The sequence below is a fragment of the Abrus precatorius genome, unplaced genomic scaffold (genome assembly GCF_003935025.1).
Source record: "Abrus precatorius isolate BTA unplaced genomic scaffold, Abrus_2018 Scaffold11, whole genome shotgun sequence".
Lineage (NCBI taxonomy): Eukaryota > Viridiplantae > Streptophyta > Magnoliopsida > Fabales > Fabaceae > Abrus > Abrus precatorius.
In genome coordinates, this window is record NW_020874303.1 from 6182308 (window position 1) to 6203968 (window position 21661).

General features: G+C 27.6%; 2 protein-coding genes across 5 annotated transcripts; one reads left to right on the top strand and one right to left on the bottom strand.

Annotated features, from left to right (window-relative positions):
* Window positions 1-884: 884 nt before the first annotated feature.
* On the bottom strand, window positions 885-4992 carry LOC113855209 (persulfide dioxygenase ETHE1 homolog, mitochondrial). Its single transcript, XM_027486748.1, has 9 exons — window positions 4497-4992; window positions 4179-4307; window positions 3912-4019; window positions 2563-2697; window positions 2361-2402; window positions 2158-2217; window positions 2035-2088; window positions 1373-1397; window positions 885-1271 (listed from the first exon to the last, which is right to left on the bottom strand). The coding sequence occupies exons 1-9, from the start codon at window positions 4737-4739 to the stop codon at window positions 1189-1191; spliced, it is 879 nt and encodes a 292-aa protein (XP_027342549.1). The 5' UTR covers window positions 4740-4992; the 3' UTR covers window positions 885-1188.
* Window positions 4993-14908: 9916 nt separating this feature from the next.
* On the top strand, window positions 14909-21428 carry LOC113853844 (C2 domain-containing protein At1g53590-like). Of its 4 annotated transcripts, none has more exons than XM_027484512.1 (12): window positions 14909-15484; window positions 15724-15798; window positions 16332-16475; window positions 16710-16802; window positions 16908-17039; window positions 17224-17376; window positions 17473-17514; window positions 17716-17764; window positions 18369-18461; window positions 18547-18730; window positions 19496-19619; window positions 19793-21428. In XM_027484512.1, exons 1-12 carry the CDS (start codon window positions 15359-15361, stop codon window positions 20840-20842), a joined length of 2265 nt encoding a protein of 754 aa, XP_027340313.1. In that variant the 5' UTR covers window positions 14909-15358; the 3' UTR covers window positions 20843-21428. The 4 variants fall into 4 exon arrangements, with proteins under 4 accessions (XP_027340313.1, XP_027340314.1, XP_027340315.1 ...); XM_027484513.1 differs by having other exon boundaries at window positions 14918-15000; window positions 19793-21199; XM_027484514.1 differs by having other exon boundaries at window positions 14918-15000; window positions 16332-16456; window positions 19793-21151.
* The last annotated feature ends 233 nt before the right edge of the window (window positions 21429-21661 follow it).

The window sequence follows — 21661 nt, forward strand, 5'->3', positions numbered from 1 at the left end:
TGTAGTTTAACTTTGAAATTCGATTTATTATTATAGGTAAACTCTAGTTATAAGATCCAAATGGTTATTGTATTAATTTCTAAAAGCTTTTTATCAAATTAATCCATTAAAGATTTAATTTGTACTTAATAATGCTTTCAAAATTTCTTTCAAACTATTACGTTGATCTTCTATGAGAAAAAAAAAATGTGGTCATATGTTATATTTGTAAATATAATTTGAAGATAAAATTTTTAGAAGACTACATGATGATATTTTAATTTAAGTCTTCAAAAATTTCAACCACCAAATTAATCTTTAAAAGAATTAAAAGGTCAATACATCAATTCCTTAAAATATTATCTTCAAATTAGTTTTTGAAAATCTTAATGTCAATGAAATAATCCCTCAAATTATTTTGTTTCACCACCTCTTTTGTCCTTTATAAAGATGACTTTATAGCATTTTTAAGTGATGACTTTGATAAATTTGGTTTTGTACTAATACAACAATATTATAGATTTTTTATAAACTTATTTGATGGCATGTTTTTAAAAATAATATGATTCTATATATTCCTTTAAAGAACCAATTAATTGCTACCTTGTAACAAAAACATGTAAGAATATACACTATCGTAAAAAATATTATTGCTCGTTCTAAATAAATGTAAATCAAATTCATCCCTTTTAAAAAAGCATCCATGAAGCACAAATCTATTGAAGATCAATATGTTTTCAAAAGTTATTATTTTCTAGAAAAAAATTATTTTTGCAGTCAAATTACACACAAATATTACTCAGTAACACAATAATGCACTAAACTCACGATAATATTTCTGTTTTGGTTTACTCTTCACTTTTAAAATCAGCAACAAAAAGGAAACCAACTCCAAAAGATATTGACTAGTGAAAAACGAACATTTATGTTCCAACAACTTTCCATTGTGAATTAGATTTCTATGGTTGATTCTGAAAATTAGTATTGATCGTATAGAAGCTTTAACATCAATAATCAAATAGAACAAAAACACAGCATAATCACTTAATTCTAACTATAGATTATATTGGCCTCCACAAATACCATTTATTTATTTACAATGTCATTCTTCTCTTCCACTCAAGGGGTAATTAACATTTTTTTGTCTTTTGCTTGTAGGGTCTTCGTGATAAATAACAGTTGTCACTCTCAGATAAGGCTTAATAAGGGTCAGCTTGGTTTGGATTGGATTCCACAAACCATATTTGCTGGGACAGCTATGTCAATCATTTTAGGATATGACAGGTTAAGATCTGTTGCACAAATCAAGCGTACCATTAGCAGTTATATTTGCAACAAAGCATGTAAAAAGATAAATTTGTCTAAGCTTTTATAAAATTTATCTAGCACTTACTTGCCATGATGTTCTTGAAAGTTTCCTGGAAAAGAAGGGACCAACATTTTATAAGTATAATACAAATTTAACATACACATTTTTCAATTTTTTAGCTAAATGTTATAAGTCCAACTTCTCTCGCCATAATTAGAAGTTCTACTTTTAGAAACTCATTGCAGGAATAAAAAAGGATAAAATGCCTCCTCCCCTTTACATTAACATATTAGACCAAATGGCATCTCCTAGCAGATAGCTCAGTGAATGATAGACGGAGACTGTAATACTAAGTTCATTCAGAAATCGTCAACTACGTACATAGTACATACAGATTTGCTTATGAATAGGACAAGTTCTATCTATCATCTATCAATTCAGAAGCAATGTAATGTTCTTTCTTTTAAGAGCCATTTTTGGTTTGAGAAATTTTTTTCCTATTTTCAAGTATTTGTATGGGAAACAAAATGAAAACAAGATGACATTTTTTATAATTAAAAGTGAAAACAGAAAATGAAAATAGAAAACACGATAAAGCAGTTGTCTGGATTTTATTTTAAGCATTCATAGCCAGTTACGTGTATAATCTCTTATTAGGGTTCTCAAAGGAGTTTTTTCTCATGATTAACCACCTTAAGTTTCAATTAGTGGATTGAGCTCATAAAATATGGATATTCAAACATTACCTCATCCTTTGTTATGCGGGGATTATATTGCAGCTCCTCTCCAACGGTACTTACCTAAAATCAGTAATATGTATAAGCAACTCACAAAAATTTGGCAAGCAAAAAACTTAATAGTATCCTTACGGTGAATCCTTTGTAGTCATGAGCTGGATAGATTAATGTATCCTTGGGCAGTGTTAAAATCTGTTTCCAAAAAATATGTGTGTTTAAGTATTAATACACAAATTTAATAAATCAGAAATATCTTATTCTTATCTCTTTTAGTTCTTAGTCTACTTTTCTAAGCTTCTGTTTAACATAATTCACAATCACTGTCAAGTCCATGCCTGTGAATGGATTGATTTGTAAAGCTGCTCTGAACTCCCACCCTGCATAATAATTAATGGGAATTAGATACCAATGAATAATTTTGAGATGATATTGGAAAATAGCCAGTAAGATAAAATTGAGGTAACATATCCTTTGTTCAAATGCAACGTTGTCACCCTTGAGAAGTATAACTAAAGAAAACAGGATAATAGTATAAACCTGAAAGTCTGTCCTTCCACATCCACGTATTAAAAGGGTATCTCCCGTGAATGCCATCCTCGGTTGAGGTTGATCAGGTGCATCTCCAGTAACATAGGTAATGCAACCCAAAGTATGACCAGGAGTGGCACGAACCTACAGCAATAAAACAAATAATATATATTACAGAGTAGGGTACAATAAAGAATAAGTCATAACATGAGCCATCACACCCTTGCACAGGAAAGTATGATCCATATGACAAATACATGAACAGAAAAACAATCCTTGATAACTGAAACAGAGAAACACTAAATGAGGGAGTACAAGTCCTTTGCCTGGATCATTTGTTTTTTAATATCCCAAGTATATGAGGAGTGACGACTGTTAAGACAAACATCTGTATTTCATCTATAATAAAAACAAAGGTGAAATTGATCGAGTCCCTAGATTGAACTCTAGGAAAGGATTTAGCATATTGGGCCAGTAACATAAAGGGTCCTCAATTTGGAAAGTGTATGATAGAAGGAATTGGAAGGTTTCTAAGTTAGATGAGTGGCAAGTTGTTAGCATTTGAGGGGATGGTTCCCATGTGTATGGGGGTTGTATAGATTGAGAGGGCATGAGAGATGCGGGAGGTTCATTTTTGTTGTCAGGCCATTTGGCTGGGCAGAGGAAGTGATTTGTCTATCGTATCAACTATCAACTAATTGCGCTTGTTTTCTGATTCAATAAAACCATCATTTCTGTTCTAGTTCCGGCTTCCTAACAGAAATCACCAGTGATTGGCCTCTTCCATTTCTCTGCACAAGATTTCAGTTGAATACAAGCCAACTTTCAACACTATCACATTTTGTTTAAGATCAAACTGCAAAAAAAGACACATTACTGATCTACCCATTTACTTGACTAATCAGAGCTCTTATCATCTAGAAATACTATTAGTCATATCTTAAATGATGTTGTAATACTAGAAACTAAACCAGCATCTATAATTAAAATTTTTGGTCAAAATAAATAATAAATACTCCTCCGTGATTTTCAATGTAGTCCAACACAATTTTCAATTAAAATTTTTCACTTCCAATTCCTTAACCAATTCCCTAGGGTAGACTCATATTTTACCACCCTTCCTAATTTTTGAGTTTGTAGACTCAAGGTTCAAATTTATCAAACCCTATGAAGAAATAGACAAGTCAGCATATAGAATCGCTCATTCCCTTATCTAAAACTTGATGAAATGTTAATATAAGGTACCTTTGATAATTCCATCAAACAACTCTCAAAACAATTTATGACACTGATTACCACAAATTACGAAACAAAAATTTCAGGACAACGTCAAACTAGGTGTGCACCTGCAGACTTACCTCTAGAAAAAGATCACCGAAAGGGATTTTATCACCTGGCTCCACATGAAGATCTGCTGTTGCACCACTCGCTTTTGAAATTACAGATTTTACATCAGGAACTTTGCTCTGTATAAAATAAGCGAATAACAAAATACACTACATTACTACCACAGCAAAGTAATCACAAATATTGGATCAGAATATACCTCACTTAAAATTAAGTTGGAAAAAACGATATCAAAATCATTTATAAATTGAAAAAAGAATGATTCAGAAGCTGCAAACCTTGATGAGGCCAGTCCCAGTGACATGATCAGCATGTACATGAGTGTTCATGGCATAGACAAGTTTCAATCCAAGTTGTTCGACAAGTGACAAGTCTCTATCAACAGTCCTATCCACCGGGTCAATCAACTGAAATTTGGATAAAATAAAAAACTCCATCAATCACCAAAAATAGAAAGAAATAAAAAAAGCCATCATCCAATGCAATAAAAGCCTCCGACCCACATAAAAAAATCCCCACAAACATCAAAACCCACACTTCAGAATTGAAATTTTACTCAAGTTTCAACCCAAGATGGAAATTCCAGAGAATCTTACGAGTGCTGGTTTTTCTGGGTGTGAAGCATCAGCGAGAAGGTAGGTGTAGGTGGATGATTCCTTTTCGAAAAGCTGGCGAAACAAGAGCTTGAAGGAAGATGAAGTGGAGAAAGAACCCATTTGCGATCTTACCCTGATGGGATTATGAATTGTTTTGGAAATGGGAGAAAGAGGAAAAAGAGAGGCTTTGGAAGCAAAGAGAGAGAGTGAGGTGAATTGGAATCGCAGCATTTTTGGTAGCATAAATAGTGTCACTAAAGGGGCTGAGGATAGAGGTTGAGGACAGAAGGTGTTGGTTGATGTTGTTGTTGGGAATACAATAACGAGTTGATGACGATGATATCCATCAAGTTGGCATTGCCAAAGTCGCCATTGGTTGGGTTTTGAGTTGAAGATGTCACGTTGGTTGCTTATGGATTTCCCATACTGCTTGCTGTCTTGTGTTTTTTATATGTTGCTGTGTTGTCCTTACGCTTTGTTTTCCACTCCACTCTCGGGATTAGCAGGTTCATATGACATACTGGCCATTATGCGTGCCACATGTTTGTCCAATTACAAATATTGACAATATCTTCTCATACATATTAATACTAATGTAAAGGTAAGTCTAAAAACTAACTTTTCATGTAATTTATATTTAGTAAATTATAAATTTATTATTTTATTAATCGTTAAATATAAGTTAAATAAAAATTTTAATTTTTTAGACTTAATTTATATAAATAATTTTATTTTCGAGAAATGTATTTTATTACTTTTAATATACTTTGTTATCTTTGTTTACACTCGTAACTAAACAGACCAAACAATATATAGGGACCAATTCCACAGTTAGTTGAAAATTATTTTACAATCACGCCAACTGTAAGACAATAATAAGAATCTTAATACAGATATTTTATTTTTAAAAAAATTAAATAAATTTAATATTTTGTATTCTTTTAAAAATTATAATAAATTAAAATATACATTTAATTTACACTTACTTATAAATTAATTTTTATTTTACAAAAATTATAATTATACTATATTTTAGTTTAAGATGTTATAACAATAAAATTCAAAATGTAATAAAATATTAGTATAAAAATTAAAATATATTTTTTTAAATACAAAAACTAACTTATAAATAAATATCAATTATAGAGATTAAATATATATTTTAATCATAAATTATTTATGTATCAGGTTTAAAAATACAAAATAAATTATTAAACATTACCATTTTTATATTAGTAAATCTTTCATTAGTATTTTTATGAAATCGAATATTATTTGTTTATTTTGTTCTTTCAATTTTTCATGATATTAGTTTAACTATTTTACGGCTATGGTTAGTAAAATTAGAGAATAAATTAAATAAAATTAGGCTTAGAGTTTAAAATTGATAAGTTAAGTAATTGAATTAAAAATATTTAATTAAATTATCTGTTAAAATAGTTAATATATATAAAGGTAAAAATAGGTTGGGTGAAAATAGCTCTGAGCTTAACTTGATTTTTAAATTTAAGGCTACAAGTTGGACTTGTTTAACTAATTTGGACCCGTTATTAAGGCTTGAATTGGTCTTTTACCTAACTTACAAGTCTATATAAAAACCCTATATTATAATAAGATTTTTTAAATATGTTAAAAAAACTTATCTAATAAATTACATAACTTAAACTTGTTTATAAATTTAAGTCTTTAAATAGGATAAATATACAAATTCAATAATAATAATAATTCCATCCAACAACCTTTCATTCCTTCGAGACAATGAGATGGATACATGCATGCTGCCACCAATAAAATAAAAATAGGAAAGTTTATTTTTTTACCTTTTATTTCGCACTTCACAAAAATAAATTATATATTATTATATTATTTATGATGATAGAAACAAGTTTTTTTTTATTTTAGCATAAAATTTATTTTTGAAATAATTAATATTTCTGAAAATTAATTTTTTTCCAAAAATAGTTAATATTTTCATAAATTAATTTTCAGAAATATAAAAACATAAATTTAGAAATTAATTTAATTTTAAAAAATTATTTCAGAAGTGTAGAATTCTAAATTTAAAAACTCATTTAAAAAAAAAAGAGATTAACAATTCTTAAAACTAATTTCTCGAAGTATAAGAGTATAATTTCAAATATTTTTTTTCAAAAAAAATGTCAAGATTAACGGATCGACCAAAGTATATTTTTAATGATGAACTAAATATTTTATAATACATTTGATACAATTAACATATATATAGAGTAACCATACTTAAAATATAGTTGAAGAATGTAGCAATAGAAAAATAATGAATCTTAAAACTGTAAAAAAAATGTGGAAAAAAATAAAAGTGAAAATAAAAATAGACAAATATATATTTTTAAAATTTAATAACTTAAATATTTGTTAGGAACATTTTTTTTAAAATATATAGAGCAAACCCCTCAAACAGACTCTTGTTTGAGCTCTGTGAATTAGTCAGTTATAACACAAAGGTTGGGTTTAGTGTTGAAAAAAATTGGATTGGGCTTAATAAAAGTTTAGCTGAGCCGTCAAAAAGACTGAAATTATAAAATAAAATATTTTTAACCCACTCATTTTCGTTTTGTCCAAAGCATATATCAAAAGACGTTTTAAGTCTAAAGATTTTAAGATTAATCATTATTCATTACAGTCGATAAAAAAACCAAATTTCCGGTCATTTTTTGTGATTTTCGTTACTCCAAAAGAATTTACACCACTCACTTTTATTAGTTACACCACTTTTTTGTTTTATTTAATTTTTATAAATATATTTAATATATTTTAAAAAATAATATTTAGAAATCATTTGTAAATTAATTATAAAGATTAATTTTTAAAATTAATTTTTATTTTTCAGAAATTAAATTTTAAAATACATTTGGAAATTGCTTTCAGAATTTCGTTTTCAAAATTAATTGTATAACTTTAAAAAGTAAAATGTAAAAGTAATTTATAAATAAATTTTAATTTTTTAGAATATATTAAATACAGTTTCAAAAATTAAAGTTGTGATGTAACAATAAAAGGAGCAAAACAAATAATAAAAAAAGATAGTGCAAATACTATTTTTCTTTAAAAAATCTTAAGTAGGTAATTGGATTAAGTTTATTTTAATTTAGATAAGAAATGTGTACAAACCAATTAGAAATATTTGATTTTGTTAGAGTGTAATTTTGAGTAACCTGAACCAAACTAACCGGACGATGATTATTTCTTGGTTTGAATAAATTTTTAGAATTTTTTATAAAAAATAGTATAAAAATAAAAAAAATTCACTTATAAGTTAGAAAGAATTTATATTTCTGTATTTTTGAAAAAAAATATTTTTATATAATTTTTTTTAAAATTTAACAAAATAAATTATTTCTAACTTATAAGAAAAATGTTATTTATTTTTTATATTAATTTTTTTCCTATAAAAATTTCTCTAATTTTTTTCTCAAACTAAACCTAAGTTGGTTCTCAGTAAGTTTCCTATAAGTTTATTATTCTTTTTAAAAATTAAAAATTAAAAAATTAAGAAAAAATTTTAAAAGAAAAAATATTTAAGATATAATATCATTTATTTGGTAAAATCATAGATTATGATGAACAAGTCATCAAACATGTCTTAGGTCATCAATTTTATATTTTAAAAATTTAATATCTAAACAATTTATATTATGTTTATTACAATTATAATTAAATTAAACTAAATAATCACAGGAACTTATCCTATTATGTTTTGTTGAACACATTCATCAAAAGTAAAATTCAAATCATATTTGGTTACATTTCCGAAAAAATTATTGAGTTAACACAAAAACTTATTATGTTTTGGGTTATTACAAATCAAAGCAACTACTAGCAATTTAAAGAGAATCTAAGCATCACTGAAAAGAAAAAAGTTCAAATTTCCTTTTGATGGGTATTAGAGGAGGGATTCAAGGTGATAGTTACGTAATTTACAATGCTTTAACAATTCCCAGTGAGCAGTGTTCTTGCAAGAAATATTTTAACACACAAGTTATTGAAATTTTGGTCAAAGTTAAGGTAAAAGTGGTTAAGATAACGTAAATGGGTCAAATAAATTCCTTCATTATCTAGACATTATTAATTTTGTTGTCTAGTACATCTGACACTATAATCCTACTTTTACACATTTATAGAGTGAGTCCATGCACATCTAATAAAACTATCATTTATTAAAAATGTGAAATTAAATTATTTATGTATAGTTATATAATTTTATAGGGTTGGAGATGTATTTTGTAAGAATGATTTTTTATTTAGAAAATAATAAATTTAGATTGTATAACTATATACAAATAATAAAAAATATTTTAAAGTCGTATAATCACTTAAAAAATCATGTAATTTTTTATAGTATCATGTTTTTTTGTTTTAATTTGACTATTCATAATAAAATTTTGTTTTCGTATTTTTATATAAAAATAATATTCTTATTTTTATATTCTCTCTATATCTGAAAATATATCTTATAAATTCAAATCGTAGAATTACGTGAGAATTACGTGAGAATGGCAATTTTGGTTTTACTTGTAGATAGGGTTTTACGTAAAGTATCACAATCTGGCTTTAACTTGGATATGGTCGACAAGGAATCATTTTCAAGTCATCTCATAAATTTTAGGATTGAATTGTCGAGGAAACCATGTTTTGATAATGTCTATTAATGACAGAGGTGTAACATTGCACTTCAGTTTGCCCATTTTATCTTATTGTAACATTTCAACATCCAAAGCATACGTGTCAGGCTTTCTGAAACGTGAAGACACCTGAAAATGAGACATGTGTGATTGACGTAGTAATGTCATGGCAACATGCATCAATGGAATGTATCAAAGTACATTTATAATATTTTATTTCTGCAAACCATAAGAGGAAGCATATAGAATAATATTTAGCATCTTTGAGTTTAAACAAACCATGTGAAGTCAACACGAGAATTAGAGCTTTGAAGAAGCAATTTGTTCCTAAATAGCTTGTTACTTTAGAAAATGAAACAATCTTTTTAATTCTAACTTTAGTGTAATGTCATTATTATTTGTATAAGCAAGCAACTACGTGTTCCATTACTTACGCCAAATAATCATGTCCCCATATTCCATATGAATATCCGTGTCTACGACTCCTTATCCATTAAAATATTATCAAAAGCACTTGGTGTTGTGTTGTGCACCGCGAAGCAAATTTTCAAAGAATGAGATAGTATTAAATTTAAATAATTACATTATCTAATACTTTTTTATATATAATATGATTGAATTATTTTATACTATCTTTATAATATGTATGTCAAATTTTATACAATCTAGATATTTATAAATATGTTATCTAAAATATTATATTTTTATATTTTAAAAATATATTATCTATTAAAGTAAAATAATACAATTAGATATTTATTAATTTTTTGTAAAATTAATCTATTGATAAAAATCTTAAAATTAATATTTAGATTAACTAATTTCATATTTTATAAAAAAAGTTTTAAATATTACAAATATTTAAGTTTAATATTAATTGTCAACACATTTTAACTCTTTTTCAGAAATACATAATAGCCTTTAAATACTAATGATTTGTAAATTTTAGAAGACAAAAGTGTAATAAAGACATATTAATTATTCATAATTTATATTTTTCATCATATTTGTTTAAGTAAACATAGTATATTTATGTTTCAAATGATATAATAATAAATTACATAAGCGCAAGAATAAGAATGAATGAATTAATAAAAAAAAAAAAGAATAAATTAACGAAGGTAAGTTTGAATGACAAGCGACTCAGTATTACTTGAACAATATTTCAAGTTTGAATCTTTGTATATACAGAAAATTTTAATAATAAACTTACCCATCACATTCAAGTTTGTGATTTGGGTTGAATTTGGATTAAATCAAATAAAAAATAAAAAAAAAAGAATAAGAATAAAATAATTTTAAAAAATTAGTTTTTCATAAAAAAAATTAATATTAATATTTTGTTAAAGGTTATATATATTAATGAAAAATATTAAACACTAGAATTATATATAATATTTGTCTAATAAAAATCAATAAATATAACGGTGTGTAATCCGATAAAGGGGATGATGATTTCGACTTTATTCAAAATAATGAGGAAATCTACGCATGTGGAAAAAGACTTCCTCCTTTGGGAGAGAGAAGTGTGGTGCCTTGTTGTTTCAATCCATTTAAAAAATAACACGCATATAAAACATAAAAAGAAAAAAGGTATAAGATTGTGTTTTATCTTAATCTAAGGTGTTAATTATTACATTAGAAATGTCAAAAAAGAGAATTAAAAGTTAGTAGGGACAAGAGCAAGAGTAAGTTGAAGTCTTAGATACACAAATATGAAATATCATTATTATCATAAAACTAGATAATATAAAAGATTATTTTTTTAATAAAAAAAGAAGAATAAAAATAAGAAAGATAAAAAAATCATGATAATTATGATTTGTTGCTGCTGCTTTAAGTAATAATCTTATTTTTATATGTGATCATGAAATAATTAATATTGTATTTAACTAGAATACATGGATAAATAATAATAACGATGTTACACTATATATTATACTAAAGAATAAATAAATTTTGTTTTTAGTCTTACAAAAATATACTTTTTTAAACTAGTCTCAATTGAATTTTTTTTAGTTTTGTAAAATTTTAAATAAAAAAAATATTCTATCATTATATTTAACAGTATTTTAATATTTAGAATCAATTAACTTGCAACTTTTTAAAGTTTTTTAATTCTTTTAATTTTATTGTTATAAGAAAAAGTTTATTTTTTTTTATTTAATATGAAACTAGGTATAATTATAATAAGCCTTTTTACCTCACACATAATAAGTCTTATTTTATACAATATAACTTTTTTTAATTATTTTAAAAATATTTCTCGAAAAATAATATTTTAAACTTAAATAACATCAAATCATCAAATATTATTAAGAAAAAGATAAGGTGCAAAATATATCTTAACTAAATGAAATTTAATGATTTAAGAGATAATAGTAGGGTTTATTAAAACAATTTTTTTTACAAAATTAAAATTAAAACAAAAATTTAATAGAGAATTAATTCTAAAAATATATGATAATAACTACATTTTAAAATTATTTGTGTAAGCCTCCTTAAATTACACACATCTTTTTGACACCAATACAATCAAGTCACATGAGCTATTACCATTCGCATCAACAGTTCTAACATTTATAAATGCATCAAGCAACAACTTTATGACCCCAGGAAAGATAGCCTCACCTAACCCACAAGCCTAATTAACACCAATAGGACCGGTTCCAAATATCTAAAATAACATTTTAGTTCCAGAAACTTCCAACAAACACTTTCTTTAATGTTTTCACTTAAGTGAATGTCTATAACTTAATGAAAATATCATTGAAATTATTTTTGTTTAAGTAAATTTTAATTTGCTAAAACAAAAATAAAACTGAACATTTTGTTCTTGTATAAACTAGAAAGCATCTAGATCTTATATCAATACTTCTTTTAAATACTATTTGGACACAGTTATTAAAGAATATAATATATTTAAAGCTATTAAAACTTTAATCATTAATTTTAATTAATAATTAAACATATAATTTAATATTTAAAATCATCTCCAACTAGAAAAAATAAATTAAAAAATACTGTAATTGTTTATTTATTTTTTACCTTAATTTGGTAGCCCATCAATCATTTTCAAGGTTTATTATAATTATAATTGTTCTATCTATTTTTTCATTTAAAAATATATTAACAAATTAAGAAGCATAATTATTAATTAAAATTATTTTAAAAATTTAAGCATCACACTCACATTAATATAACATATTTAAAAAATAAATAAAAATATAATTAAAAATTAACGTTACTTATAATCTTTAAATAAGTAGACAAATAAAAATAAATTTTAAATTGAGTAATATAAAAGATAAAAATATATAATTAAATTTAAATATATTTTTATACTTATGATTTCTTTTAGTCTTTATTTTGGTGCTTATATTTTGCTATTTTTTTTTATTTTAGGCTTCTGTATTTTACATAGTCTCTCAATAAATTAATATATAATAATATTTTAATTCATCACATCATTACTTAACAATCATTAAAAATTAAAGGAAAATAATTTAAAATAAAAAATAAAAAACTTGCAAAGCATACAAATAAAATAATATATTTAAACGGTATAGTTATCATATTTTACAGGTCACACGAAAAGACATTTATGCCACAATACCAAATCAAATGAATATACCGCGACCTAGACACGGTTAGCTGTCGCTATCGCTGTGTTTGTAACTGAATACGATGTCGGCTAGTGGCAATCTAAGTATTTATAAATTGAAAAATTTTATGAAAGAAGTGTATGTTTTTATATTATAATTATAAAAACATATGAATTTTTAAATAAAATTTATAATTATTAATTTTTTATTTTTAGGCTCAATTTTGGATTAAAAAATATAATAAATTAATTGATAAAATAAAAGATAATATAATATTTTTTATTTTATTATGTTCATGGCACTTTATCCTTCAAAAGTCAATATTAAAAAAGATTTGATGAAAATGTTTTTAGCTTTATACAATAATATTCACTATAATATATATTTTTGTCTATATAAAAATAGTATTATTGGAAAAAAGTTTTTAAATTTTTTTTATAAGGATCAACTCATCAAAATGTGAGAATAATGTGCTTTCTAAATTTCTTTTTGAAATTCCTGTTACTGCTTTGTTCTGCATTGAAGTTCTTTGACACGCGCTCTTTGAGAATGCCAAAGAAAAGGCCAGTATTGGAGATTAAAAATAAATAAGAAATGGTTAATTTTAAAAAAAATTTAAAACTAAGTTATTATTATTATTTATATTGTTATCAATTTGTATTTTATAAAAAATTATTTAAATTTTTATTTTAAAATATAATTATGAAATAAATTTATTCTAAATAATGAAAATTTTAATATATATTTTTATATACTCTTTTAGTATTTTTTATGAAGAATATCAATTTTTTAATATTATTAAGTAACTTAGGCATTATATTAATAAAAATAACATTTAATACTAAATGCCAGGATTTTATCAAGTAATCATATATATTATATTTAATACTAAAGAGCAGTAATTTTACTTATATATATATATATATATATATATATATATATAGATATATATTAATTTTAACATAATTTAATATATTAATATAATTAAATGTAATAATTTTAATAAATTATTATGCATAAATATTTATTACAAGTTAGACAAATTAAAATATTATTTTTACTAATTATTGTCATTAAAAAAATTATTAAACACGTGAATTAATTTGTAAGAGTTATTATTTTAATTATAATTTTTAATTTTAGTAAATATAATTATATGAATTTTTTTTTAAATTTCATTGCATAGTAAAATAAAAAAGATATTTATAATGCCAATAAAAATTAGTTACAATAATAAATGACTTAATATCACTTAAATAAGATCTCGAATTAAAAAAAATTAATTATTTTATTAAAAATATTTTAATTCTTTTACTTTTTAATTAATATATTTAAGATGATTATTTTATAATTATGTAAAAAATATGTAAAAAAAGTATAATTATAAATTTTTTTTGCCTCTCATACTTATGAGTTCTATTAATTATTAAATAAAAAATTTAATAACTATTTTTTTTATATTTTTAAGATGATAAATATAAGTATTCTTTTATTTAACACTTGTTTATAAAGTAAAAAAATATTATTAAAATAAGTTTTTATACTCTCTACATATATGTTAGTTTATTCTATACAGTGAATATTAAATAAAAGAAAAAAATTTAACTTTAAAGGTTAAATTAAATAAAATATGAAAATTTATTAAAAACACTTATTAAATCAAGAATCTAAAAATATTATAAATATTTAATATTTAATAGTTTTCCTATTTTTAATGTTAAAAGTCAAGTTTAAATATTTAAAAGTAGAATTTTATTAAATATTTAATAAATTTTTTATTTTTAATAAAATGTTACTATTTTTAAATATATAAGTAAAAATACATTTAATATTATAAATAATAAATATAAATAATTAATAGTATGAAAATATTAAATATGTTATACATAAACTTGTGAACATTATATGGACATACAAAATCTAGTTATTTTGAAATAAAATTACTTGTTTTGTCCTTTTAAGGGTTGAAACTCACTTTCAGATTTTCAGTGGAGAACTGAGTGCCGACGGCCGACACGTCGTATTCAACGCACCCATTTGTTGACACGACATTCAAACTTGATTACAGTTACGCGGACACATTTACCAAATTACAATAATACCCCTCATGCATTTTGCAAATTACACGATCCTGTAACCTTCCCTTTGTCTTTGCAATGACGGCATCGCTTCACTGTTTCAAATCAAAATTCAAAGGATTCAATTCAATTCCCCTGGACCCCTTGATTGGGACACACTCTCGTTGGAAGTTATCCTCTGATCATTTTTTTAACATTTTAATTCTTCGTTTTTCTGACCCAAATTCCTCTTCTTCCATGTTCATGTCACAACAGTACCGGATCTCTTTTTTGTATATGAATATTTAATTATTAAAAGCCTTTAAGCAAGTGGGGTTAGGGCTTAAGATTCAGTTTTTTAATATTTCATGTTTGGGGGTTCCCTCTCGGACACGTATTTTGCGTATTATTGGGCTGAGGATTGGATTTGGATTAATGGGGGTGGATAAAGGTTGGAACTTGGTTAAAAGGAGTGGTGATTTCAGTTAAGGGGGGTGTGAGGTTTTTGCAGTTGTTTTTTTTCTGGGTGGGATTTGAAGGGGATGGATATAACGGAAGTTTCAATCTTGCATCATGTGGGGATTGTGTTGATTGCGCTCTGGATTCTATCTGCATTGAATTGGTGCCACACGGTTGTTTATTTTGTGGCTCTGATCTACCTCTATCTGGTGAGAATTATGGTTGTGAATTTTGAAACTTTTGGGTATTCTTAATTTTCGTATTTGCCTTTTATCTTTGTTTTTGCCTTTTTAATTGGTGAGTTGGTGATGTGGAAAAGGAACATTTTCAAGTGGATCATGTTGTGGGTTTTGCATGTTTTGTTGTTTTTGTTTAAGGGTAGAGAAAGGGATGGGAATATTGAATATTGTGATTCTGACTTTTGATGTTTTTATTTTACTTTGGGAAGGTTCATGAGCGTTATGTTACCAGGCTGCGGAAGAAGTTGCAGTTTGAGGAGAGGAAACAAGCTAATCAAAGAAGGGTAATTCTACTGGTTTTACGTGGTTATTTGATTTTTTTTGTATGGATTGAAGTTTGAGGAAGAAGGGAGTTTCAAGGGAATTAACAATGGGAAATGAAGAAAAGGAAACTAGTGTGTTTGAAATAAATTCTTCTTTTCAAGTTAAACCCTATTCTTGGCTCTTGAAACTGAATCTGATGACGAAGTTACCATGTTTTGAATGGATTTTTACTTACTCTCTTCGATGATAGTCCAAGATTAGTTTTTTGTTTCTTTGAAAACAAAGCTTTTCATTTGATCGCAAAAATAAAATTACATTACTTAATTAAAGGATGTATAATGACTAAAATTATGAGAATAGGAAACAATACTTTTTTGTGATTTTTTTCTTTTGTAAATTAATTAATACTAATATGCAGTTTTTTAAAATTGTCTTTGAATTTATCATTGTGAGTTTAAATTTGATATGTGATATTGTAATTGCAATTTGCAAAGGATTGTGTTATGATGATTTATTGAAGATATCTTGCATAATGGTTTTTCTTGTACTATAGGTGCTTTCGGACACTGAAACAGTCCGGTGGTTGAACCATGCCGTTGAAAACATATGGCCCATATGTATGGAACAGATTGCCTCTCAGAAGATTTTACTCCCTATCATACCTTGGTTCTTAGAGAAGTACAAACCTTGGACTGCTGTAATGACTCGTACTGTTCCATTATTTGTCTTTGATAGTGCTTGATCAAACAATATGAAAAATCTGATATGAATTTCATATTCTCAATGAGACTTAGACCAAGAAAGATGTTTTTTTATTTCCTTTTTATCTCTCCTATATTTTGGTTTTTTTTTTTGTTTGTGTGAGTATAAAATGTTACTTTGACTTTTGGTGTGATCAGATATTGATATCTATATATTATTATTTTTACAGAAAGAAGCTGTTGTTCAGCACCTATACTTGGGAAGAAACCCACCTTTGTTTACTGAAATCAGGGTACTTCGCCAGAGCAATGATGACCACTTGGTATGGTCATATTTTAAAGCACATATAGAGAGAATGTCTTGTTCAGCATGTGACTGATTCTTTTTTTTTCAGTCTGATTTTGATATTACAGTGTGATCAATGCAGGTTCTGGAGTTAGGAATGAATTTTCTCACGGCTGATGATATGAGTGCTTTACTTGCTGTGAAACTAAGAAAACGATTGGGCTTTGGAATGTGGGCAAAGCTGCACATTACGGGAATGCATATTGAAGGGAAGGTATGACAATGGAATTTTGATTTTACTCATCTGTTGAATATTAACATTCAATTGACTGGGTGAATAATTCATTATGAGATTTGTATAGTTCAAAGCTAATTTCATAAGATGAGAGAAAAGGGAATGATTTAAAATTTAAAATCATTATTAACTATTAATACTATTTTATTTGTCTATTCTGTAGGTCTTTGTTGGGATAAAGTTTCTCCCAACATGGCCTTTTCTTGGCCGTTTGCGTGTATGCTTTGTTGAACCTCCATATTTTCAAATGACTGTCAAACCTATATTTACTCATGGGCTTGATGTGACGGAACTTCCAGGCATTGCTGGGTGGCTAGTAAGTATACCTTGATTGTACAAAGAATCCATGCTCATCTTTATTTGCTCATATGCTGTAAGTAATTTGTGTTACCTTAATGTTTTCTTATATCAGGATAAGCTGCTGTCTATTGCTTTTGAACAGACCCTAGTTGAGGTGAAGTTTTTTCTCTTTTTGATGTTCTCATCATGTTATCTATTCTTAGCTTTCTAAGTTTGGCTTCTTGGGGTGTTGAAACAACGATATAAAATTATCAAGTGTTAGAATTCTTCACTTTTTAGTAGTTTCTGATGTTAGAAAACTATTGCAGCTTTTAATTTTTTCCCCCCTATAATTTCATTTTCAAAATTTTTGCAGCCCAATATGCTTGTTGTTGATGTTGAGAAATTTGCTTCACCAAAGCCAGGTAAATATATGCCATTCTTTTTTCATAGAATTTTGTAATAGCTGATTTACTTGGAAGGCTTGGTGATTGTTCTTCAAAATAAACATTTGGTATTGCAGTCATCAACATAACACAAACTTTTAGGCTACCGGTTTCTGGAAATCAATTATTGTTCAAATAAAGTATAAAATATGTCAGCTTTGCTAGTCTATGTTGCCAACCTTTAAACTGTACCACCTATTTGAACCCAGAAATATTCATAATGATTTGTTTGCTAAAACAGGACTTTCTTTTCCTCATGCATATGGGCTTGGTTTCTCTACATAGGCTCTGGAGGTCGACCGTTTATATAATATTTGGGTTGTGGAATTAGTCATAGTTTTGGATTGGAAATGATTTTGGAGAAACTTATGGTTGTCAATAAAACACTAGCCATTGGTCTTCTCTCATTACATATATTTAGTGAATATAGCACATTTCCATAACCCTCTGTCGAATCCCTATTATGCAAATCTTTTTTAGTTGTAACTCTGGAGTTCATAGACAATAACTTAACTTGTATTATGCTTTACATATTTGTTTGTATTATTAAATACTCATCCATCCATGAATCTTAATGCTATAGAGTCTTGGTTCTCTGTGGACGAGAAAGAACCTGTTGCTTATGCAAAAGTAGAAATTATTGAAGCATCTGACATGAAGCCATCAGATCTAAACGGTTATCCCTTTACCTGTGACAATTTCTTCTCAACCTCTTTTCTTTCAATTTTTATTAGTGTATAACACATTCTAGTGTGTTTCAGGATTAGCAGATCCTTATGTGAAAGGTCACATGGGTGTATACAGATTCAGGACAAAGATACAAAGGAAAACACTTATTCCAAAATGGCACGAGGAGTTTAAAATTCCCATCATAACATGGGAGTCTAACAATATGCTGGCTATTGCAGTTCGTGACAAGGACCGTTTTTATGATGATATCCTTGGGTTTGTTTCATTTTTTAAGTGTGTGTCCGCCCATATGTGGTAAATTGTAACAATTGCTTTTAAGACACTAGTTAAGGAAACAGAAAGAGAAAGTATTTAATGAAAAGGAAAACATTCATTATGTCGAGAAGATAATAAATATTTAATATTTGTTTTTTAAAGTAAATGAAAGCATTTAATATGCATTACTCTTTAATTGGTGCACTTAAAGGTATATGTTAGTAAGACCTTTATATTTGTTTTATTTTAAACTTTTTCCCTGAGAATCAACTTCATCTTGACTTGTCCTTTGCAGTATTATTATGATATCAATCTTACTAGATCTGGACTTATATTTAATATCTGTGCTTGATAACAATGATTACTAGTATGTACCATATTTGATTAAATCCTAGTAACCATTGATGGGACAGTAAAAGAACCATTTGTCTCATCCCCATGTTTGTTTCCAATATCTTGGTTTCTATTAGACTTCCTGACTATATCCTTAAGAATTTTGGAATCCGTTTGTGTCTGACTATATTTTTTCAATCTCTTATAGATTGATTTACTGAGTCAGAATCTGAATGTTGAATGTTTCAATGTCCCATGAGTTGGACAATATTTCTCTTTACATCTTGTTCGATCTCTTCTCTACTGCTGTATTTGATCATAAATCGCCTTGCTATCTTTTATTCATTGTGTATGTTTGCCATGATTTTCTGCCACTTATTCTGTCACTGGTGTATTCATCAGAATAATTGAATGTTGTTGTACTGTTTTCAGGGACTGTTCTGTGAACATCAATGATTATAGGGATGGGCAAAGACATGATATGTGGCGGCCACTTCAGAATGTAAAAATGGGGAGGTTGCATTTGGCAATAACTATTCTTGAAGCTAATGGAAAGGTAATTTCCTTCTCAAATATCTTGGCACTTACGAATATTTAATAAAGCGAGGAATTCTAATATGAACAGAATACAAACAAAAACGAAAAATAGGATGTGGGACAACAAATTGCCCCCAAGTTTTTTGACCTGTTGTTGGTGTTTGATTTCAATTTTGATTTTTTTCTGTTCAGGGAATTGATACTGCATGTGACCAGAAAACAATGGACATAGAAGGAAAAAATTCTTTTGCAAACGAGACTACTAATGAAAGTTCCTTCTCACATTTTACATCTGAAAATTCTGAAAAGTTGGCAGATAACTATGAGCCTATAGACATCAAAGGGCAAAAGGAGACAGGGATTTGGGTCCATCACCCAGGAAGTGAAGTTTCCCAAACATGGGAGCCTAGAAAAGGAAAGCATCGACGCCTTGATACAGAAATTCATGGGGAGTCTCAGGATTTAGTTGGAAGCTGTAATTCAGCTGTTTCTGGATCCTTAAACAATGACAGCAGCAGTCCTGATAGCAATCCTGAAGACAAGCATCGAATGAAATCGGTCAGGAGGGGCCTGCATAAGATTGGTTCAGTATTCCACAGAGGTAGAAAAAGAGAGGATCTGTCAGGTTCTGTTGGAGAGGAGTTGCCATCTCCTCGTGATAACATTAGGTCAGTGAATGCCAAAGGGATGATTGGTGTGCAGTTTGTCATGGATGATAACATTTCTGGCTTTCCAACTGGTAAGGTTCAGGAAGGAGGATCAACTGAAGGGAGTGGTTCTGAGAGCCCTGCTAAGGGACATGTCAAGGATGTGGCGAAGAATATTTTGAAACATGCAGAAAAATCGGCTCGTAGCTTCAAGCATGTTCTTTCTTGTAAGTCAAGGAAGTTTAAAGATGAGTCTTCAGCAGTTCCGGTGAGAGAACATGAATCTGACTCTACCGAAGATGAATCTATTGTTCAGTGTCCAATAGATGAAAGAATTCCAGTTAGTTCCCAGGATATGGCCTCATGCAGTGATGATTCCCCCATTTCCAGAGTGAAAGTGGTTCAGACGGTACCATCTAACGACATTAGTACGGACACTGAAGCCCCGATGAAGATCAATAATGTTGAAGACGACCCTGAAAAGGCATGCTCCCCTGACAGGTTTAGTGAAGAATTGGTGAAATCTGTTGTACCTGAGCATGAGAAAGAGGAAGTGGGGGCAGATAAAGGAGATCTTATTAGTTTGTCCCACTGAAGAATGTTTCGTCGAGTAAACGTTTACTCCACATTTTCATACTTGTATTCTCTTATTGGTACAGTCTTCAAAGTGAGTGTTTTCACAGTACTAGGAAGATTTTGATTACAGTAATGGTTGTTTTGGTGCTCGCCATAGATCGTTGCATAAACATGTTTGTGTTTTCAGGTTGTTGGAGCTTGTAAGCATGTAAATAACTTTACACATACAAAGAGAGAGAGAGAGAAATATGGCGGTGTCTCATGTTTCATGCAATTGTAGTTACTTATAAGACAAGAAACCATGCAGTATTCAAGATGTCCATTTTCTGTATCCTTGATTAGGAGTTATACTAAGGAGGCAAGCAATACATTCCTGAACACGTTGGTAATTAGTTAAACCGTTTAAACTGAAAATTCCCTCTGAAGGACTGTAGAACAAATTGAACTAAATTTTTAGATATGCCAATACTCCCACATGCTCTTGAATGCAGCCGCAGCAGGTACCCATGTTTTCTCATTCTCATGAACTGAGCCAGGGCAGAATCATAATACGCTTGATGTAGCATCATGGCTTAGTTGAGGAATTTACAACATGGTCCATGCTTAGTGTCTCTGTAATAATATCCCATAATAACCACACACATCACAGATCTCATGCACTAATATTTGCAGATGATGAGTAACTATGCAGATCAACCTTAGTAGTACTTGAAAGATTAAAACTATCACATTGATCCTGAAACATGCATTCCGCCAATCCAATTAGTCCTGAAAGTTTCGATCTTCCAGGCTTAATTTCATAAAATAAATCCTGAAACACTATTCATTTCTTTATCAC

Bases quoted from the DNA above. Each gene is read 5' to 3' on its own strand.
- LOC113855209 (XM_027486748.1), bottom strand. From the start codon at position 4,739: ATGCTACCAAAAATGCTGCGATTCCAATTCACCTCACTCTCTCTCTTT. The intron at 2,403-2,562 runs GTTTATACTATT...ATTATTATGCAG, and splicing joins GTGGAAGGACAGACTTTCAG to GGTGGGAGTTCAGAGCAGCT. The intron at 2,089-2,157 runs GTAAGGATACTA...TACTGATTTTAG, and splicing joins ATGACTACAAAGGATTCACC to GTAAGTACCGTTGGAGAGGA.
- LOC113853844 (XM_027484512.1), top strand. From the start codon at position 15,359: ATGGATATAACGGAAGTTTCAATCTTGCATCATGTGGGGATTGTGTTG. The intron at 16,476-16,709 runs GTAATGACTCGT...TTATTTTTACAG, and splicing joins AGTACAAACCTTGGACTGCT to AAAGAAGCTGTTGTTCAGCA. The intron at 17,377-17,472 runs GTAAGTATACCT...TTCTTATATCAG, and splicing joins CAGGCATTGCTGGGTGGCTA to GATAAGCTGCTGTCTATTGC.